The sequence below is a fragment of the Phaseolus vulgaris genome, chromosome 6 (assembly GCF_051622355.1).
Source record: "Phaseolus vulgaris cultivar YP4 chromosome 6, ASM5162235v1, whole genome shotgun sequence".
Lineage (NCBI taxonomy): Eukaryota > Viridiplantae > Streptophyta > Magnoliopsida > Fabales > Fabaceae > Phaseolus > Phaseolus vulgaris.
In genome coordinates this window covers 31,905,810-31,927,659 of record NC_143503.1, presented here as the reverse complement: position 1 = coordinate 31,927,659, position 21,850 = coordinate 31,905,810, and the positions used below count along the sequence as shown (strand labels likewise).

General features: G+C 33.1%; 3 protein-coding genes across 5 annotated transcripts; 1 reads left to right on the top strand and 2 right to left on the bottom strand.

Moving 5' to 3' along the window:
* Nucleotides 1–6,777: 6,777 nt before the first annotated feature.
* Nucleotides 6,778–10,082, top strand: LOC137832219 (aminomethyltransferase, mitochondrial). Of its 3 annotated transcripts, none has more exons than XM_068640262.2 (4): nucleotides 6,778–7,112; nucleotides 7,870–8,437; nucleotides 8,861–8,979; nucleotides 9,242–10,082. In XM_068640262.2, the coding sequence occupies exons 2-4, from the start codon at nucleotides 7,880–7,882 to the stop codon at nucleotides 9,786–9,788; spliced, it is 1,224 nt and encodes a 407-aa protein (XP_068496363.1). In that variant the 5' UTR covers nucleotides 6,778–7,112; nucleotides 7,870–7,879; the 3' UTR covers nucleotides 9,789–10,082. The 3 variants fall into 3 exon arrangements, with proteins under 3 accessions (XP_068496363.1, XP_090160183.1, XP_090160182.1); XM_090304057.1 differs by having other exon boundaries at nucleotides 6,794–7,112; nucleotides 9,232–10,082; XM_090304056.1 differs by having other exon boundaries at nucleotides 6,794–7,112; nucleotides 8,861–9,072; nucleotides 9,232–9,312.
* A 5,110-nt stretch (nucleotides 10,083–15,192) lies between these two features.
* On the bottom strand, nucleotides 15,193–16,691 carry LOC137832218 (putative F-box protein At4g22030). The gene has a single exon (XM_068640261.2). It carries the CDS (start codon nucleotides 16,527–16,529, stop codon nucleotides 15,249–15,251), a length of 1,281 nt encoding a protein of 426 aa, XP_068496362.1. The 5' UTR covers nucleotides 16,530–16,691; the 3' UTR covers nucleotides 15,193–15,248.
* A 1,866-nt stretch (nucleotides 16,692–18,557) lies between these two features.
* On the bottom strand, nucleotides 18,558–20,092 carry LOC137832216 (putative F-box protein At4g22030). The gene has a single exon (XM_068640259.1). The coding sequence runs from the start codon at nucleotides 20,038–20,040 to the stop codon at nucleotides 18,745–18,747; it is 1,296 nt and encodes a 431-aa protein (XP_068496360.1). The 5' UTR covers nucleotides 20,041–20,092; the 3' UTR covers nucleotides 18,558–18,744.
* Between the last annotated feature and the right edge of the window lie 1,758 nt (nucleotides 20,093–21,850).

Sequence of the window (21,850 nt, the reverse complement as noted above, 5' to 3'; positions counted from 1 at the left end):
TTTTGCAAAAGATTTCGTAACATAAAAATTACGGCGTCTACCTCGTATTAAAAAAAAAAACATCACCTCTTACATTAAGAAACCCTGGTCACCCAACCTAGCTCCTCTACCATTTTCTTTTTTGACCGTTTTCATCCATATCAAAGTTTTCAAAAATCAATTAGAATAAGAGAAACATGCTAAATGTACATTCGAAGTAACTCATAACCAAACCTACAATTACACCATTGTAAAAATTTCAATGTAGTCTACACGTCCATTCTTGAAAATCTTTTTATTTCTTTATTTTCACAATTCACCTACAACTACTATCAACATACAATACCTAATTTGATTAACCTCTTTGTTTTTCTCGTGAAAATAACATTTTTGGATCTTGATGCACCATACCATCATATCCACCCACTGGTATATTGGAAACAAGTTGAAGCTAAAACGAAAATAAAATTAAGGATATGATTTTGAATGAATAATTTTCATAAACATTTTTAGAAGAACTTTTAAAAAATCATAAGTCAAATTAATTTATGTAAGATAAAAATATAATTTTAAAGAATTAATAAAAAATAAATTTTACCATTTAGTTTATAAAAACTAATTTCATTTTTATACTATCGAAACGGAACACTCGTATACACCGATTAATCAGCATCCCGATCATCCTTTATCATAAAAATTAATTAAAAATATCATTAGACAATTATTACGTGATAATCGTATGTTGAAAAAACAACCAAACAAATGATTAAAAATCAAAGATATGACACTGAAGTAAGGAAAGTTCACTTTATGTAAGAACAATTTTATTCTTAGAAATATTTACGAAGAAATTTCTTCAATCATATAAAATATATATAATTTCAATTTCACTATCTGAACGTATATGTAAAAATTCTAAGTGGCGAATTCACATATCATCCCAAAACCAAAATGTCTGTGTACAAGATAACAGCTTCATGAATGTAATTGAATTAAGACAGGATAAAATTGAATAGATCTGAACAATAATTTATATATATATATATATATATATAGATATATATATGGGTTGACCTTAAGTAAATTTTGTAGTCTAATATATTTAGCAGATGATTAAAATAAGTATACTGTATAGATTAGTACAAGTATTCAATAATCTAATTTTTACAATGAAACATTTGCCAATTTATAGAATATTGAAGACACTTCTTTTAAAGAGAACAAAGAATCATATTTATGTTGCCTAAGAAAATGGGTTGAATATTTTCTAAGAATGTAAGCAAATGATTAATCGAACTTGGTCTGAAAATACATGTTATGATTGGATCAACAACTTTAATCAATTATGTTGTAGCAGAGACTGTATCCCACCTTGAGAAATTATATTCATGCAATTATAGAAGTGGTTGAGCTTTAACCAAATACCAAAAGTCTTAATAAACTGATTAAGATTTACTTTGTCCGAAAATGACAAGACTTACAAAGGAATAAAAATCTCTAGCTAACAAGTAAGATCTTCAGAAGATTTTGGGCCTCTCGATGATATGTAAAAAATTTGTGTCAGATGAAAAGTTGTACACTGTTCATAATTTGATAAATAGGAACGTGCTTCATTGCATATAGTGCTTTCCTAGTTTTTTTTCTTACGTATAAAGTGACAGATATTAGAAGCAGCAGATCTTAGAAAATAAGATTATGCTCCAACAACCAATTATCATGACACACATAAGATCTAACTCCATATTACAAACCCATCTATTTTATACCCAAAAAGGAAGCAATGAAGTCTGTTTCATTCTTGCACTTCACAATGATTGAATCTTTTTATTAGAAAAAAGTAATTCACTTTTTCGTCCATACTCCCTTGTATTTCAATTAGTCAACCAGAAAACCTGCAAGTTAACAACGTTAACATACATAAAACTCACAATATAAAGAAACTTTATTCTTTTTCATAAAAGATTTAATTTCGCATTTTACACACTCTGCTAAATTTCTGAGAGGTCACAATGTATTATTAGTTTTTTATTTTTTATTTATTTCAAGGAAACAGATCAACCACGTTGTTTTATAAAAATTAACGACAAAATTAATCTCTTAATTTGTTTTAAAATTTGTGTAAAAAGGATAAATAAAATGTGGGAAAATTAAAAAAATGTAATGGTAAAATTCACAAAAAAATATTGAATAATAAAATTTGAAAATTCACGATATTTAGACCATAAAATGTTTTATTAAACTTACACTGATTAAATTAAGAATCACAATATGCAGAGCAATTTGTTAACCTATATATTTATTGATAGTAGTTAAGTTGGTCACTAAAACATCAAGCTGTCTTCCAACTTGTTCCATGAAGAAATTTTAGGATTGCTGCAAGTGGGGATTTGCTTGTATTTTGCTGGGCGTAGACTTCAGTGTTTAGTAAGCCACTACTAAAGCAAACATAGTCTGTATCGAAATGAACAAATGTCAGTAACCAAAACTCAATATTTTTAATTAGTCACATGGTACCCACATTGCAGTTCTTGCATTTTTTTGCTCATGTGATAGGTGGTGATTAATGTGCCTCCAATTATTTTGTCAATTAATTAAAGACAAGTGAGCACTGATTAATATTAGATTCAGAAGCAGTTTTTGAATCGAAATGATAAGTCATGGATGGCGTATAATCAAACTTGAATATCTTTGTTTCTTCTGATATATTAGGAGATGATACTGTCACCAACTCCACTATATATAATTATTGGCTACAGTATAATGCTGTCTAACTGGAGCTTTGTATACTTTATATTAAAAAGAAACATCACCAACAATCATGGGAAGAAGGTCTTGGATTATTATTAGATAGACATAAATTTATGATTGGTCTAAACTTGTGTCATATTTTCAGGCGGCCATGGTTGACCAAGCAAGAAAATTACTGGACCTTTCTTGACTTGGATGTTCAATTTTCTTGCCCATTGATGTTTATTTTAATAGATGTGTTTCCTATATAAAGGGGACATCATAACCAATAACGTCAAGCAAGTAAGTTGTTTAGTCAGCTCTGCTTATATACGTAAAAAGAAATGAGTGGTGCTACTGCTAAGTTTTTGTACTTGGTTCTAGTTGTGTGGGGCACATTTTGTGCTTCGATGAGTGGTGTTGGTCATGGGATGTATGTTGATGGTAGAAATCATGCTGATCCTAATCGATGGAAGGCTGGTGGTGATAATTATTGCTCGTATACAAGTTGGAGGGGTTGTGGCAGTTTCTTTGGAAAAAGTGGTAGCGAATCTCAGAACGATGAAGATAATGCAGAAGTTCATATTCCCAGTGGAGGAGTTGGCAGGGGTTATGGACAAGGTGAGGGGTATGGTGAAAGTGAAGGAAACGGTGGAGGTGGTGGTGGAGGAGAGGGTGGAGGTTTTGGTGAAAACGGTGTGGGGTATGGTCATGGTAGTGGATTTGGTGCTGGGGTGAGCGTTGGGCATGATGGAGGAGGAGGTGGAGGCGGTGGTGGTGGCGGCGGAGGCGGTGGCTCAAGTAATGGTATAGGAGGAATAGGTCAAGGTAGAGGGTTTGGTGCTGGCTTTGGTGTAGGTGGGGTTAATGGAGGACAAGGGGGTGGGGGAGGAGGAGGAGGAGGAGGTGGAAGTGGCTCTAGAGGAGCGCAAGGTTACGGTAGTGGTTTTGGTGCAGGTGAAGGAGTAAGTGGCATAGGAGGAGGAGGACGAGGTGGTGGTGGTGGTGGTGGTGGAGGGGAAGGTGAAGGAGTTGGAAACCAAGGGCAAGGTCACGGTAGTGGTTTTGGTGAAGGGGGAGGAATGGGAAACATGGGAGGTGGAGGTGGAGGTGGGGGAGGTGGAGGTGAAGGTGGAGGAGCTGGCAACGAAGGGCAAGGTTATGGCAATGGTTTTGGTGTAGGTGGAGCAATGGGCGGCATAGGAGGAGGTGGAGGTGGAGGTGGAGGTGAAGGTGGGGGAGCTGGCAATGAAGGACAAGGTCATGGCAGTGGTTATGGTGCAGGTGGAGGAGTGGGAGCCACAGGAGGAGGTAGTGGTGGTGGTGGAGGTGCAGGTGGAGGTGGAGGTGAAGGGGGAGGGGTTGGTAATGGAGGGCAAGGTCATGGTAGTGGTTTTGGTGCAGGTCAAGGAATAGGAGGCATAGGAGGAGGTGGGGGAGGAGGCGGGGGAGGTGATGGTGTTGGTAACGAAGGACAAGGTCATGGTAATGGTTTTGGTGAAGGTGGAGGGGTAGGCAGTAAAGGAGGCGGAGGTGGCGGCGGTGGCGGCGGTGGTGAAGGTGGTGGTGTTGGCAATGGAGGACAAGGTCATGGTAGTGGTTTTGGTGGAGGTGCAGGTGTAGCAGCAGTTGGCATGGGAGAAGGTGGTGGTGGTGGAGGAGGAGGTGGAGGTGGTAGTGGTGGTGGGAATGGAGGCCAAGGCTATGGAAGTGGCTATGGTGCAGGTGTTGGTAGTGGTGTGAGTGGTATGGGAGGAGGAGGAGGAGGTGGTGGTGGGAGTGGAGAGGGCAGTGAAGGGCAAGGTCATGGTTATGGTAGTGGTTACGGTGGAGGTACAAGCAATGGCGGCATAGGAGGAGGAGGAGGAGGAGGAGGAGGAGGAGGAGGAGGCGGAGGGGGAAGTGGTGGTGGAGGTGGTAATGAAGGGTATGGTCATGGTAGTGGCTTTGGAGGTGGCATGGGCATGGGTGGAATGGGAGAGAGAAGTAAGGATGGCAGTAATAACAAAGGTTCAAGCAACGATCATGGTGTTAACAATGACATTGGAATTGGATTTGGCATGGGCATGGGATTTGGTTTTGGTATGGGAACCAGCGGAGCAAAGATCACCGATCATCCTTAGGAACCCCAAACTTCATCAATGCCTTCCAGACTCATATTTTCATGTTTTAAACCGACTATTCAAAACTATTTGTTATTGTATGTTAACCAGGGTGATTCAAAACACTATTGATCACTATATCATCAAATATCACAAATATCATTCCTTATCCGACTAAATATCATTCGTTATCAAACCCCTTTAATTTATTTAATTCTCAAATAATAACAATATAAATGAGTGAAAAATTAAACAATGCATTTGAAGAAGTAGTAAAATAGATAATTTCAATGTCATAATGATAAGAAGATTGAATCACACTTATTAATGGAGTTATTTGATACTAATGTAAAATAGGACTTTTATGAAGAGAGAAAGTTCCAATAAGTAGAAGAGACCCTTATGTAATGACATACCATTTTCTTAAGTTTGTGCTTTCCTGAAAAAACATGTAATGATTTTCTTAATTTTGTCCATTGTACTTTTATTTAAGATAGTAAATATTGTTTAAATGTTTTCATGAACAGATAAAAGATATGGAATTATGTTAAATTTGTATCTTTCCCTAGGATTTTCCTTTTTATAATCTCAGTGCTTCAAGCTTTCACACGCAACGTGCATTTAAAAGACTCCTTCAACACCTCTAGTAATGGAGAAATACTCTCATATGAAACAAATTACCAAATGTGTAATAGGCAATTAAAGATGAAAAACAACATAACAAACACTAAATCCTAATACAAAATATATGCATTCTATCCTAACTAAAATGACATCTAATAAAGGAGTATAGAGTAAATATATTGACCATTGATATAAAATCAAATTGATAATAATGATGGATGATTATATTTCACATAACTCTATGTCAATTTTATATTATTACATGAGTAACATAAATAATTATACATAGAAAATAAGAAGAAAAAGAACAGATTTTTTTTTACATTGTTATTTTCAATTAAAAATCATTGTGTGTAACTTTTTATTAGAAGATCTTTCACTACAAGAAAAATCCATTTTATCTACGGAAGAATTTTGTAGGTAATAACCAAAATTCATAGGTAAATCAGCATTATTTACAAAAAAAAATCCATATATAATACGGACGTCGGTAACTTACCTTAAAAACATGTATGTCTTTGAATAACGCAAACAATAATTACCCACCAACTCTAGTTCGTAGGTAATATCCACCTACTAGATAATTCAATAAAGTTATATTTTACTTGTTAAAATATAAAAAAATTAGAAAATATTTATATATTTTCATATAGTTCTCAAAGTATTTTAATAAGATTTTTGATAAAAAATTATTTGCTTATTAATTGATGCTAATACTTTTTCTTAGGTCCTAGTTTTAAGTTTTCAAGTATGAATGCATAATTTTGTTTTTTTTAAGGAATCTATAATTTATAGAAAATGATAGTTTGCCAACTCTATGAATTATATACAATTCTTGATGTGATGGATTTAGAAATAAATATATATAATAAAGGGTAAACTTGTAATTAATTGATATAAAAAAATATCAAAATAATAGTTTTGGGAATTGTAATGTAGTTGTATAAAAAATTGGAGTTGTCCATATATCATTATCCATAATCTATAATCCAAACAATCCACCCTACATCCCAATAAATATTAATATTTTAATTATTTATAAAAAAAATTAATTTTAAAAAATATTTTAATATTTTATATTTCGCTTAAGAATTTTTTTTCAATATTTTAATTTTTTCTTTATTATAAATATTAGTATTTTGTTGGGAGTATAAAGTTATTATCATCGTTTAGATTTTCAATGTTAAGTAGGTTCCACTGTATAGTAAACCTCGGACAAGATCATCGGCACAAACTGTACAACGTGGTAATTGGCATCCTAGGACCATAGGATGCTTGAGGTGCATAGAAAGCATACTATGATTGAGCAACACCTGAACATCGACTGCATAAAAAAGGAAAGAACAAGACAAGGTAAACTCGTGTCTGGTTTTGTTCATACCACTTGTTAATAATGGGGTACCTCAATTCTTAAGCCTCAACATATTCACTCACACTCACTCACAAACCAACCCCATTTTATTTCTTTTTAATTTTTTATGTTTTTCTTTATTCGAACGCGTCCAATTGCAGCATATAAGCTAGCCTTGTATATTCCATTCAGATATATATATATATATATATATATATATATATATATAAAGTTTGTTTTTCAGATCCTTCTGTTTTGCACTCCCGATGCCTTTTCTTGCACCCAGATTTCCACAATTCTGAATAGATTCACACACCAAAGAAAACCATGTAAGTGCCTTTACCCTTCTTTTGTCTCTCCCATCCTTGCATTTTCCCATATGTACTTGTCTTTGCTTCACCTAGCATACCGTGATCTGTATCTTTTTTTTCTTGGATTGTTTGAGTTTGTGATGATTTTGATGAATCTGGAATTGAAATTTGGATCTAGACATTAAATAGAGATTTGATCTTATCGAGTTTCTGGCCGCGCGGGGTGTTATGTTATGTAATGCTGTTGGTGATAAGAACCTCTTTGAATTCATTTGTTCTTGTAATTATCAGATGTTTCGTAATTATTTGCGGCGTCACATTGATGATATCTTGATTCAGGTTTTCAGTTCTACAATGCGTTTGCTAGAGGTTTTCTACGACGCTTTATGTTTGGAATTTTACTTACGATTATCTTACGGACTTTATTTCATTGACTGATAAAATGAACTTTGCCCACTTCTGGTGTAAGTGAAGAAATGGAATTATTGTTCTCATAAGTTCCACCTATGAATCTGGCCAGTGGCCATTAGCCTCTTTTTTTTTTTTTGTTTCTGCTAAGTTTTGATCATTTCTAGAACTTGGACAACATCTCGATTAAATGGCATTAAACAACATGTTTTGTTTCAATTTTTAACTTGGAAATTTTGCCCCTTTTGGAAAGAGGGATTAGATGACATGAATTTCTTTGACCCCCCAATTAATCAAGTATCATTGAATAGAAGTTATGCTGTGTGTAGATAAACAATTTTGAAATTGAACTCTTTTTATTCCGCAGATAACGTAAAATGAGAGGGAGCTTGTGGCAAGTTGGGCAATCAATCACTCGCCGTCTTGCCCACGGTGATAAGAAGACTGTTGCTTGTCGGTATTTTGCCAATGAAGCGGAGCTGAAAAGGACAGTTCTTTATGATTTCCATGTGGCTAATGGAGGGAAGATGGTGCCATTTGCTGGATGGAGCATGCCAATTCAATACAAGGACTCAATCATGGACTCGACCCTAAACTGTAGGGAGAATGGTAGCCTTTTTGATGTTTCTCATATGTGCGGGCTAAGCCTCAAGGGAAAGGACTCTGTCCAATTCCTTGAAAAGCTTGTTATTGCTGATGTTGCTGGGCTTGCCCCTGGAGCTGGTTCATTGACTGTCTTCACAAATGAAAAAGGAGGGGCAATTGATGATTCAGTGATTACCAAGGTAAAAGATGACCACATATACTTGGTTGTGAATGCTGGGTGTAGGGATAAAGATCTGGCTCATATTGAGGAGCATATGAAGGCATTCAAGGCAAAAGGTGGTGATGTGTCATGGCACATCCATGATGAGAGATCTCTTCTTGCTCTGCAGGTCACATATCACACTCTTGTACATTTACATCATGACACACACTTTGAGCTTGCTGCTATTGAGTTAACAACCTCCATTTTGGTGTTATTTTTTAGAGTACTACTTCAGTCTACTATCATCTCACCTGCCCTGTACATAGTTGGATGTTTTGTAATTGCACCACACTGCTCGTATATCTTTCCCATAACTTGTCGTGTGAAAAATGGTGTTCATCTCTCTCTTAATATTATATGCTATTAGCCCCACCTATTTAAAACCTATGAAGAGAAAGGCACATAAAATTTTCCTATGACAAGATCGTGTGAAATTTCAACTTGAAAGAATACTCTCTTTTAAACTGACTACTGAATTGAGGGAGTTTTAAATCAATGAACTGTTCTTCACTTTAAAATTAACAAATAACCAATATTTCCTTTGTAGCAGGGTCCCCTTGCTGCTCCAGTTCTTCAACACCTGACGAAAGAGGATTTAAGCAAGATGTACTTTGGGGAATTCCGTGTGTTGGACATCAATGGTGTGCAGTGCTTTCTCACAAGAACAGGGTATACTTTCATGTGGTTTTCTTTCAGTAACATTAGCAATTCACCTTGTAAAGCTCAAGTGAGATGTATTAATGCTACGTGAAATTCTCTCTTGTATGTATCACTTTCGCTTCATCAATGTTAAAAAACTTTCCTTATAGTTATTTAGTGACTGTAATTTGATAATTTCAGTTAGTTCTTTTCTGTTGTTATCTAATGGCAGAATGCTTGATCCCAATGGTAGTACTATGCATAATAACACCCTCTTTATAGAGAATTTCAGGTATACTGGGGAAGATGGATTTGAAATATCAATTCCCTCCGAGAGTGCAGTGGATCTTTCCAAGGCAATTCTGGAAAAATCTGAAGGGAAGATAAGGCTGACAGGATTAGGTGCTCGAGATAGTCTTCGTCTTGAAGCTGGATTGTGTTTATATGGCAATGACTTAGAACAGCACATTACACCTATTGAGGCAGGACTGACATGGGCCATAGGGAAGAGAAGGAGAGCAGAAGGGGGTTTTCTAGGAGCTGATGTTATACTAAAACAGCTTGAAGAAGGTCCTAAGATCAGGCGTGCTGGTTTCTTTTCTTCTGGCCCTCCTCCGAGAAGCCACAGTGAGATTCAAGATGAAGGGGGGAACACCATTGGGGAGATCACCAGTGGCGGATTCAGCCCTTGCCTCAAGAAGAACATTGCCATGGGATATGTAAAATCAGGATTGCACAAGGCAGGCACCAAAGTACAGATTATTATTCGAGGAAAGTCTAATGAAGGAGTTGTTACAAAGATGCCATTTGTACCAACAAAATACTATAAGTCGTCCTGATTTACTTATGAGGTCTCACCTTGAACCTTCCCAATCTCTGGAAGTTGTAGTGAATTTCTATGCCATTGTCCTACCCACATCAAGTACAAGGAGGATGCCTTGCATTAATAACTCAATATCATTCGAACGTGTATGATAGTTGAGTGTTTTCTTGAAATTTTCTGACATTGTTTCCGCAAACTTTCACACTGAAGTCAATATGACATCTACAGAATTCGAAGTGGACATGTATTCACTGCATGACTTGTGTTAGCTATTTCATTTCTTTTATGTCATTTTATTATTTTGAGGTGATATCAGCTGCATATCATTCACAATAATAATATTTTTTAAAGTGATAAAATATAATAGGGTGAGAAAAGAGTTATGTGTATACTTCTTAATATTCATTTTTATTTATTGGTGTTTACGTGATGATAATTAATCATGACTTAAATAACTAAATATAATAATTGATTAGTTTAATTATAACCATTGACTAGTAGTTTAGCAAATTAACCGCTTAACATTAATTAGCCGTTCTCCAATGATTTGTCGTTTTAGTCATGTAGAATTTTCATTGTATAATTGTTAATCATGACTTGGTTACCGACTTATGGAAGTTATAACGACATCCAGATATGTCCTGTCGTCATTCGGGTAAGGTGCAGGATAGGTACAATAATAATAATATATTAGTTTTGTTAAATTTATACGAAAAAATTAGGATGATAAAGTGAGGCGGGCCGGTCCTCTGAAACAAATGATGGGTGGACTGCTTATTTCAGTTCGCTGGTCCGCTTAGGTCTGTCCCGCATAATTCGTAGTCCGTGCGGGTCAAGTGCGGAGCGGGACGGGTTGACCCGCATAACTTTAAAATATATAATTTTTTTTCTACACTTTCATATTTTCTTCATGTAGTCTCATATTTTACATTCTGAAATTTTTAATAACATCTTACTATGCATGTTTCATGAAAATAATATTATGAGACAATTTACCTAATGTATTTAAATAAATCAAAAATCAAAAATTTTATTTAAAAAATTATTTTTTTAATAAATATTTCTTATGCGGACTGGTCGTAGATACGCAGACCAACCCTTATGTGGGACAAACTAAAAAAATCAGCTCGCAAATTCTATGCAAGACGGACCAATCCAACCACTTTTTGCAGGCCAAGTACGGGACAAGCCTACGCAGGACAGGTCAGCCCACATTGGCACCCGTAGAAAAAATTCACATGATATCTCAAATCACAATTAAAAAATTAAATTACTCATATCTCCTTTTTCTAAGATAATATTGTTTTTTTTTTTTAGGAATTTCGGATCATAAACTGATCTAGTCACGGGTTTTTCTAAGATGATAATATGTTGGTTTATGTTAAGATATGATACAGATAAAAAAATATTAAAGCTTCATGGAAAAATCAGACATCAGATTATATCTCTGGCTAGAGTAAAAGAAGAAACAGAGAATCAACGGAAAGAAGTAATCAATTCTTTGAATAAAAAATGTAATAGAAAAATCAAGAAAAGGGTGAAAGTTATCCGCACGTGGATCAGTCAATTGTAACAGTAAGTCAGTAACCAGACGCTAACTTTGGGGATAACGGTGAATAAATTAGAAAACTGTTGAATACATGAACGTTTAATGGAGATTTAATGCGAATTGAATGTGTATTAAAATTATTTGATAGTATTTATGTAACGTTTTGTATTAGTAACAATTAGAATATTGTTATAGAATTTGAAGAGTTATATATAAAACCCTTCTCCAATACCCCCAATAGAACCCCACTTCTCCTCGTCACCAATTGCCGAATGCTTGTTGATTCTTAAAGTCAGGTATCAGCCGCACACAGTAGTCATAACAAAACTTGTGGTTGAAGATAATGATATATTGATAATTTCAGTTCTTTGATAATATTTTTATATATATTTAATTATAAATTTATTTTTTATTATATATTATATATATTTATTTCTAAATCCATTATATCTATATAATTTCAATAGTTTTGAAAGTATATTTTCTCTGTAGTTATGTAAAGCCATTGGTAGGCTATGTAAAGATAAAAATCTTTTTAATTGTTGTAAATATGGTTTTATATATTCCAATAACTTTAGTGAAGTTTATTCTCATTTTGTTTTCATTGGTTTTTACTAATTCATAGTAAAAATATATTCGAAAAAAAATAAATTATAACACTTTGCAAATTTGAATATATGCAGAGTATTTTATAAAATCTGGTACCAAATGATTTAATGATCTTCAATTGCAAATATTTAAAATTTATAGATTATTTACATTTCAATCACTCTTCCAATTTCAAATTTGTAAATTTTTATTATTTTAAAAATTGTACAAAAATTAATTGTTTAATATTGTTGAAAAGTGAAAAGACTTTTGGAATACTAAAACATCTCTTATTTATTATAACATAATCTCTTATTTATTATAACATTTGCTCAACCAAAAGTTGCAAACATCACTGCGAGCACACATCTATAAATATATATACACTTTTTTTTTTACATTCCACTTTTTTTTTTACATAATTTTTCCTTTAACTCTCTCTTTTTTTTTTTTTTTCCTTTAACAAACGCATGACAACACCAATAACATTATCAAATAAAAAAGTAACTTTCATCATGAAAAATTTGAAGAATGAGATATCTTATTTGTTGATTTTCAGTTGTTTTAAGTGTGACATTTTTCTTCTAAATTTTGACAAGAACTTTTACTAGGTAGATCGTGTTTTTTCTATTGATTTTGAATAATTTAGTTGAACCATATTGTTAACTCCCATGTTGTCACCTTTAAAATGGATTTATTTAACTCATTGATTATGTTGATTTGAATTTAGAAACTTCAATGGTTTTAAAGACAATCACCATATTTTATTATAGTACGTTGGCGACACTTACTTTCACATAACTTGTTCTTAAGGGAGACCCCATGCCATTTTTGGTGACGAAATTTTATGATCTTCCTCAGAGACATCTCTTTCTACCTTTGCGAGTTATCACAAAGCACCATAAAGAATGAACATGATTATCATGGTTATAATGCTTAACACCAATAACATAAAAGAATATATATATATATATATATATATATATATATAATGCATATAATTAATAAATAAGGATAAAACAACTTTCTTTTGGTTTCCACCAAAGAGAAACCTATACCGAAAGAGTTGTAAGAAAAAGAAAAATGTAAAACATAAATTCTTTACAAAAGGACAATCATGTTCATTATGTCATGGTACTTTGTAATAACTCGCAAAGGCAGAAGGAAATGTCTCTAAAGGCGATCATAAAATTTCTCTACTGACAATGGTGTGGGGTCTCCCTTGAAAACAAGTTATGTGAAAGTAGGAGTTGTCAAAGTACCATAATAAAATATGGTGGTCATTTAAAATTATTGAAGTTTTTGTATTCGATCCACCCTTACGTGATCATTGGGCTTAATAAATCCATGTTATAGGTGATAACATGTGTGTTTCCTTTGTAGTTCGCCAAATATCATTGCGGACTAAGTTTCATTTCAAATTCAATAGGCATGGTCATGGCCAACGGTCTTGTCAAATTTTTTAAAAAAAATGTGAGACACTTGAAAAATAACCACTTAAAACAGATAAATAAGATACCTCATCCTTCAAGTTCATTCTAGTGAAACTTAATTTAGTTTTCCAGTTGATAATGTTCTTGGTTGTTAAAGACAAGAAAAGAGAAAGAATGGATTAGAAAAGAAGTTATGTGGACAAAATGTCAATAGATTGCATACTATTGAATTTAAATTATCTCGAATATTTATTTCATATATTGAATATTCCAAAAATTATCAAGACCAAACACATAAAGATAACTTAAGTCATATAACATAAAATTGTTTATTGGACTTTGATAAATGTTTTGTTTTGTAATGTTGGAGGAGCATGAAGTTCTTGTAAAAGTCACGGACGGTTTCATCCTGAAGTCTTTTTTTTTTTTTTTGCTTGGATGATAGGATATAAACACTGATAATCATATTTAAATGTCAATCATGTTAGTAAGTTTGGCGATATGGATTGGACAATGTGGTATTCTTGATGTTGAGCACATACATGAAATTATACTAATTAAGGCATGTTATTGATTAATTAAAAAACTTTTATTTATACAATTATATCTTGGTAGTTGATATATTTATTGATTTCAATTAGAATTAATTAGTATATGTTTTTTAAGCTTAAACGCAATGAATACAATCTTGAAGAATAATGAACTTATTCTTACTAAGTTTGTACTTTTAATTTTCAAGAGTATTCTAGAAAAAAAAAATTTATTAAGTAGGTTGAACACCTTCATTGAAATATATATATATATATATATATTGTATAAAGTGATATCTTCGCTTTAGTTGTGTAATGTTGGGTTTAAAGACATAAATAACTATACATATTCTTTCCTTCTTCAACTTTTAAGTAATCTCTTTAAAATAAAAAATAAAATAAAAATTGCAATTTTTGTCAATACTTAAAATTGTGATTGTAAACAAAGACTTATTACAAACAGTGATATTCACTTATATCACGGCTAAAAAATTAATATATAAATTTTAGATCATAATTTTATTGTTATCTAAAATAATATTTGTTATAGTGAATTTATTATAAAAGAAGAAATTATGTATATATATTTATAGATATGTGCAAGTTCGCTGTTTTAACTTTTCAAGATGTTTTGGTGGTATAGTATATACCAGATGTTTTGATATTTCAAAAAGTATTTTCAGTTCTCAAAATTAAACAATTAATTTTTGTGTAATTTTCAAAAGTAATATCATTAAATTATTTTTGGTGTTAGATCTTGCAGTAACTTACAACAATGCTATAATTTCTTTTGCTTATTAGTGAAACCAAAGCATAATGAGAAATAAATTGCACATTTTGCATACACCACTTTGACTATATTACCGTACCACTTTGACTATTACATGTGTATTTTCATCTGTCACATTCTTTCTTTAAAATACTCAGAAATTTGAAGTTCTAATTCTGCATTTATGGTAGTGTCCCACTAGTAAACTGACAAGTCTACACACGGTAGTTGCCAGATTAGGTAAAAGATGACAAGGGAGTTGTAATAACGTGACCAGAAAATGAGAAAAGTTTCTTTCAAACAGTAATCAGTAAAATACACACATTTCACACTGTTATAATAATATAAGTTTATAATAATATAATAATAATGTGAAGTATATGATTTTACAGTTATATCAGCACCCCGAGAAAATTGCCACACATTTTTTCTCTCTTTATAATGGTGAGTCAGAGCAGATTAATAATTTCTTTGCACGCGTGTCCGCAAAAGCAGCAAGAAATATACTACAAGTTTGATAAAAAAAAACTAAACTAGAAGAAAAAACCAAATAAAATTGAATCAAAGAATGGATTAATTGTTAGGTAATTATATTACAAGAAAAAAGTCAGAAGAGTTTGCTAGCGAATTCATCGATTGTTGTTCCCTCTACCCGAGAATAAGCAGATTTTCTTGCAAGATCTCTGAGTTGGGACAAACTCCTTCCCAATTTCAAAGCCAACTTCATTTCAAACAACTCCCCATTCTCCCTTTGATCCTCATCTTTCTCCATCGTGTCTTCTATCGAGTTCTCCAACTGTTTGAAAAATCCACCACAGTTTCTATACATTTCAGACACCATCCCCACTTGACCTCCATGCTCCAAAGCATTAACAGTTGTTGCTAATGCCCCTCCGATAACTGCTACTATAGCTGGCCATGATGAACCTTCCCTCACACATGCTGATCCCACAGCGGCAATGCCAGTGAGTAAAGGCCCTGCAATGGCCAAACTCTTGTTGATCTTCAACACCAAGTTTCCTAACCTCTCATAGTCCTTCATGTCCTTCTCTTTCACCACTTCCAAAACATTCCTAAGCTCCATTTCCAACCCCTTATTCCACCCATTATTCTTCCCTTGTTGTTTTGCTTCCTGGTATTTTGAGCTGTTGATTCCTTTTGGCGTTGAAGGCCACCACACTGCTGGCTCAAACTTCTTAGGGAATTTTTCAAGCATGGCTCCTAACAAAGGAAGTGGGTACGCTTTGTCTAGGGCCAAAACTCTCTCCATCGCGTCCTTCACGTCTTCCTCGGTAGGGTTTCCAATGGCTATCGTGGTTTCGATGTGGGACTGGAGCTGCTTGAACAACCTCGTAGCATTTCTTTGCTCCTCGGCAAGCTGTGAGGGCTGTATTTTGTTCATGACCACCAACATCCCCGTGGAGGCGGAGAACAAGAGCGTGGAGGATATTTTGAGAGCCAACAGCGGCGCCCCGCCGCCGCCGATGGAGGCAGCAAGGCCGACCATGGCGGAGGCGGTGAGTGTGAGCATGTTGACGGAGTTCAAGAGAAGTGTGTTCCAGTTGTCACGTTGGTCACCAATGTTGTGATGCATCTCCACTCTGTCGGCCACGGCTTCGAGAATTGCGTAGAGTTTAATAATGGTGGCTTTTGAGGTTGTGGAGGTGGTGGTGGAGTTGTTGCCTGAATTGTCTTGGAGTATTGGGATTGCGTGGGAGAAACCGTTTAGCTCTTCAAACAGTTTTCGACTTGGTTTTGGGTTTGGTGGCACAGAAAGAGGAATAGAAAGTGTTTTTGGGAGGTGGAGAGAGGATTTAACTGTTGACGGTGATGGTGATGTTGAACAAAAGGAGTTAGAAAGCAAAGATGAAATTTGTAAGGAAGTCATAGTGCTTTAGATCTGATGTTGTGGATTTGATTTGAGTTGATGTTGTTGGTGTTGGTGGCGAAGAGTTGTATATATAGAGGAGTTTATGTGTGAATAGGAGGATGAAAAGAGAGGGTCAGACATGGAAAATGTTGACCGGATGATATGGGCTTTGACTTTTTGCTGTGATTTTGTTTCCATCTTCGTTCAAACTAAAGGGTCTCCTACTCGGAATGCCTCGGTCTCCATTGCGATGTAGTAGTTGTTTTGCAATGAAATCGAGAGTTGAACTTCGTGGTTCGCAAGATCTTATTATAAAACAACTTGTTTGTTCTTCGAGGCTAGTATATTTTATGCCACACCTGACGATAAAAGTGTCAACCACATCTAAGTTTGAGTTTGGTAGCCTCTCTTAAATTGGACAACAAAGTTTGACAAGTTTATACACACGAGAGAACCAAAAAACTGAGACAAAATGTGGAGGAAAAAGTGAGTGTGTAATTTTATTTTATTTTTTTATGAAAAAATATCATGCCAATAATGTTATTTTAAAATTTAAACTGCCCATGGCAAATAAGTTATCGTCTACGTATGCTTTCACATATTAAAATCAATGACGACAGAGTGACGTCTTATTTTACTTTTAAATGTTATTATTTATTTATTTATTTTCTTTATAGTCAACTTAATATATTTTGATTAAAAATTAAAATGAAATCTATGCACATCAAGGATATTGCAAAATAAATAAACAACATGTATATAAGATGCAAATAGGAGACTCACAAGTTCACCTAACACTGTATCTCACAGAAGCAATGTTCAACGTCCGTTCAGAATTTCTTAACGAAGGTTTCAATTAATTTATTTTGGAAAAATCGCCAGCTCTTGAGGATGAAAATATGGATATGCAGGTAACACATATTTATTAACCAGCAAGGTATTTTATACGGAAGTCATCAAAATTACTCAGCATATTTGAGTTTTAATTTACTGTTTCAATGTAGATCCTACGAAATCACTTTTTTTTATACTATATATGCTTCGTTTTAGAGATTTCAATTAGTTATAATTTTAGGACTATAACTTAATTTGGTAATCCTTTTTTGAAACACGTTTGGAATAGCTTAAGTCATTAATTCAGATTTTTTGTGGGGAAAACATTTAATTGAGAATTATTAATAATTTAATAGTATTCGACAATTTGCTTACATTTGCAGAATTATTTTTTTTAATAAGTTGATTTTATGTATTTTGACATTTATAGATTATGATTATTTTTCAACAGTTATTTCTCAAATTATCCTCAAATTTAGAAATAACTTTTTCTCTCTTGAAGCTTGAGATGCATACCATTTTTATTTTTTTTGTATTTTTCTTATATTTAAAGGAAACTGACTAATTTAAAATCACTCTTTGACACACTTATTCAAATAAAATTAATTGTAATTGCAATTGATTCAAACAATAATAAATTATAATATAATTAATTATTAAAATAACTGAATTTTCATAACTATTTCAAATATATTTTCTGATATGAACCCTAATATGTTTTGTTATGCTTTATTTTGAGTGAGGAAGGGTTAATGTCTTAATGAGAGTGCACAAGTTTCTCCTCCGGCAAACTATAACCAAATTATATTTCTTTTGTTATTTTTTTTTTAACCAGAGAAAATATCTTATCACTATAATTTGCAAAATGAAATAGTTTTCGAGATATATATATATTCCAAAATTGAAGAATGAGACAATAAAAGGAGACAAGAAAACGTTTATAATATATCGAAATAAGAAATTGTCAACAGGACGATTTCCAAATTCAATAAGTTGGTTCTGTTGGGAACGGTATGTTTCTATTGATATTTAATTCAAAACTAGAATAGTCAATGATTTACTATATGTTCAAATAAATTATTCCACGCCTCGCCTAGTAAACCACTCTTAATTATTTTACATCCTTCTTTTAATTTCTAATAATAAATTCCTTTCTTTTTCTGCTTTCTGATCTAATATCCTACAAATGTAATGGAGAATGCAAATCTATTAAAAGTAATGTGAACTAAGCATCATTCCATACACCTCAAATCTTATACAATAAAATTACACTTTCATCAAACTATAACCTCTCACTTTTTCATGTTAGATAATATACATCCACTATATACATTTCAAAAATGAAGAGAATGGTATGTAAATAATTAAACAAAAAAAATAAAAATAAAAATGTTTCATCTTAGAAGAGTTTGCTAGCGAATTCATCTATCTCCCTCTCTTCTATACGACATGAAGCAGATTTTGAAGCAAGTTGTCTCAGCTCTGATACACTTCTTCCCAATTGCAAGGCCATCTTCAATTCAAACAGCTCCCCATTTTCTCTTTTCTCCAAGTCTTTCTCTTCAATTGTGGCTTCAATTGTCTCTTCCAAGAGCTGGAAAAATCCACCACAGTTTCTGTACATTTCATACACCATTCCAACTTGCCCTCCATGCTCAAAAGCATTCACCACTGTAGCCAAGGCCCCTGCCACCACAGGAACGAAACCGTCTCCTGATAACACAGACCCTAATGCTGCAATTCCAGTGAGCAAAGGTGCTGAAATAGCTAAACCCTTGTTTATCTTCAGTGCAATGTTCCCCAACCTCTCATAGTCTTCCATGTCTTTTCTCTTCACCACTTCCATAACCTCCCTCATTTCCTCTTCCAACTCCACATTCCATCCATTATTCTTCTTAATTTTCATCTGTGCTTTCTTAATGTTCAATCCACTTTGTGGCCACCATCTAGCAGCTTCAAACTTTTCAGGAAACTTTTCAAGCATTGCTCCTCCTAACAAAGGCATTGGATAAGCTTTGTCCAACGCCAAAACCCTCTCCATAGCACCCCTCACGTCACTTTCACTGGGATTTCCAACAGCGATTGTGGTTTGGATCTGTGCCTGAAGCTGCTTAAAAAGTCTTGCAGCATTTCTTTGTTCCTCGGCAAGTTGTGAGGGTTGGATTTTGTTGGTAGCAAGTAGCATCCCAGTGGCTGCAGAAAACAAAAGAGCAGATGATAGTTTAAGAGCCAAAAGTGGTGCACCTTCACAACTTCCCGCGCCTGCAACACCAGCCATGGTTGAGGCCGTGAGCGTTAGCATGTTGATGGAGTTTAACAAGAGGGTGTTCCAATTGTTGCGTTGTTCTCCAACGTTGGTATGCATTTCAATTCTGTCAGCCACAGCCTCCAAGATTGCGTAGAGTTGAATAATGGCCTCAGAATTTATAGTGTTACATAGATCACCATCGTGCAGTATTTTGTTGGTGTCATTCTTTTCCGCAAAAGAGGATTTATAATTGTCTGTGACTGTGAATTTTCCAAATTCCTCAACCATACTTCTCCTAGATGATGCTACTTTGGGAACTGAAAAGGAGACTCCAGCAGGTAGTTTAGGGACATTGATAGAACAATTGATTCTCTTCAAAGAAGAAGAAGAAGATGATGAAGAAGAAGAATGTAAAGGGTTTAGTATGGAAACCCGTAAGGAAGACATGTTGTATAGGTGAGATTGGAAGATTTTGTGTTTAGTTTGTGAAAGGTGTTGAATGAAGAAATTGTGAAGGTTAGGTAGGTGTATATATAATAAGGTGGAAGAGAAGAGAAGGTGGTAGATGGGGAGAAAAAAAATTAAGGAGCTGATTGGGTCCACAAACACATATTTGCTTATGTCAGGTTGACCACTTCCTGTTCAAATATTGTACCCAATCGCCAGGTCTTAACATCATGCTAACGTTGTTCGGTATACTTTCGTTTTACATTGAAATTAACAATCACAAAAACGCGGAATAAACTTCCCTTTTATACCCTTTACATCGTTTTGTGTTGTGTAAATATATACCTATAGATTACAGGATTATAGATTTTACAATGGAGAAAAGGAAATAAAAATAATTAGATTAACCTTTATATTTAATTTGAAAATATAAAATATATCTATTGTCTGATATTAATAATACAGTAAATAATATTTTTTATTATTTTTTTTAACTTTTTAATATTTGTTCAATAGTATTATTTGATATAATATAATATAATATTTTATTTTATTTTTCTTTAAACTTCAATAATCTTCTTCAAGCTAGATTGAGGAGTTTGATTGATCTAACTAGGGTTAATAGTAAACATGAAATTCTCTTAGTTACATCACATCTTGGTAAATACTTGTTCTTGATTAAAAAAATATAAGTTAATTTTATGAAATTTTGAAAATAGTTCAAATTATCATTTTGTTTTCATTATTTCAAAGATGATACTTAAACACATCTTTATCATAATGAATGAATGTTCTATTTGGAATAAAGTTTTTTTCTATCTTGTATTCTAAATTTTTTCAAAATTACCAGGGACAAACATAATTATTAAAGAATTTTCTCTATGAAATAACATCCAAAGACTATCCACAAGCTAACACTCAAGATTTTATTTTATTTTATAAAGAATATATTAATATATAATATCATTCTAAGAGATAATAGTCGTCTAAATCTTAGCATCTTGATTCACTGATACATTCTTGCATTGATTAATGTAATGTTTAGGTTTTTCATACTTTCAACACTCAATAGTCTTTGAGTTGTGAGAACTTCAATCATTATTAAATTATAGTCAATTAATTTGTTATACTCATATTCTTTGGTTACATTTCTTCCTTTTGAATCTATGTAAAAATTAAAGAGTTCAATGATTCATTCAACTCTCTTAAATCTCTCTTTCTTAAGAACCAAGTCACAATATTGTTGAATTTACTTCTTAACAAACTATATGTATAGTTGTGACAATATCATTTCAACTTTGATAAAGAATAAAAAAGTACCCATATTCATACTTCTTTATGAAAATCAGTTCCAATCAAACTCAATTGAATTGTGAGACTACAAGAAAATCATAAAATAGAAACCAATTTTTAGAGACCAAAATAATTAGTTGCAATAATAACTAAATTAGAGACCTGAGAACTAAAAAGAAATTTGGTTTTTAAATTAATTTCTATGATTGTTAAATAATTTCTAAATTGATATCTAATTAGCAACCAAGGTTTTAACAACCAATTATTTAGTTTCTAAATTTGGTCTCTAAAACCTTTGTTGCTTATTAGATACCAATTTAAAAATTATATAACAATAATAGAAACTAATTTAGAAACCATTTTTTTTTAATTTCTAAAATGGTCTATAATTTAATTACTATTGCAACTAATTATTTTGGTATCTAAAAATTGATTTCTATTTCATGATTGTCTAGTGAGAATATTAAATTTATTAAGATGTTGGGTCGTTAATATCTCTTATTCATTCCCAAATCAA

Coding starts and splice junctions, on each gene's coding strand:
- LOC137832219 (XM_068640262.2), top strand. CDS start 7,880: ATGAGAGGGAGCTTGTGGCAAGTTGGGCAATCAATCACTCGCCGTCTT. Junction 8,438..8,860: donor GATCTCTTCTTGCTCTGCAG/GTCACATATCAC, acceptor CCTTTGTAGCAG/GGTCCCCTTGCTGCTCCAGT. Junction 8,980..9,241: donor TGCTTTCTCACAAGAACAGG/GTATACTTTCAT, acceptor AGAGAATTTCAG/GTATACTGGGGAAGATGGAT.
- LOC137832218 (XM_068640261.2), bottom strand. CDS start 16,529: ATGACTTCCTTACAAATTTCATCTTTGCTTTCTAACTCCTTTTGTTCA.
- LOC137832216 (XM_068640259.1), bottom strand. CDS start 20,040: ATGTCTTCCTTACGGGTTTCCATACTAAACCCTTTACATTCTTCTTCT.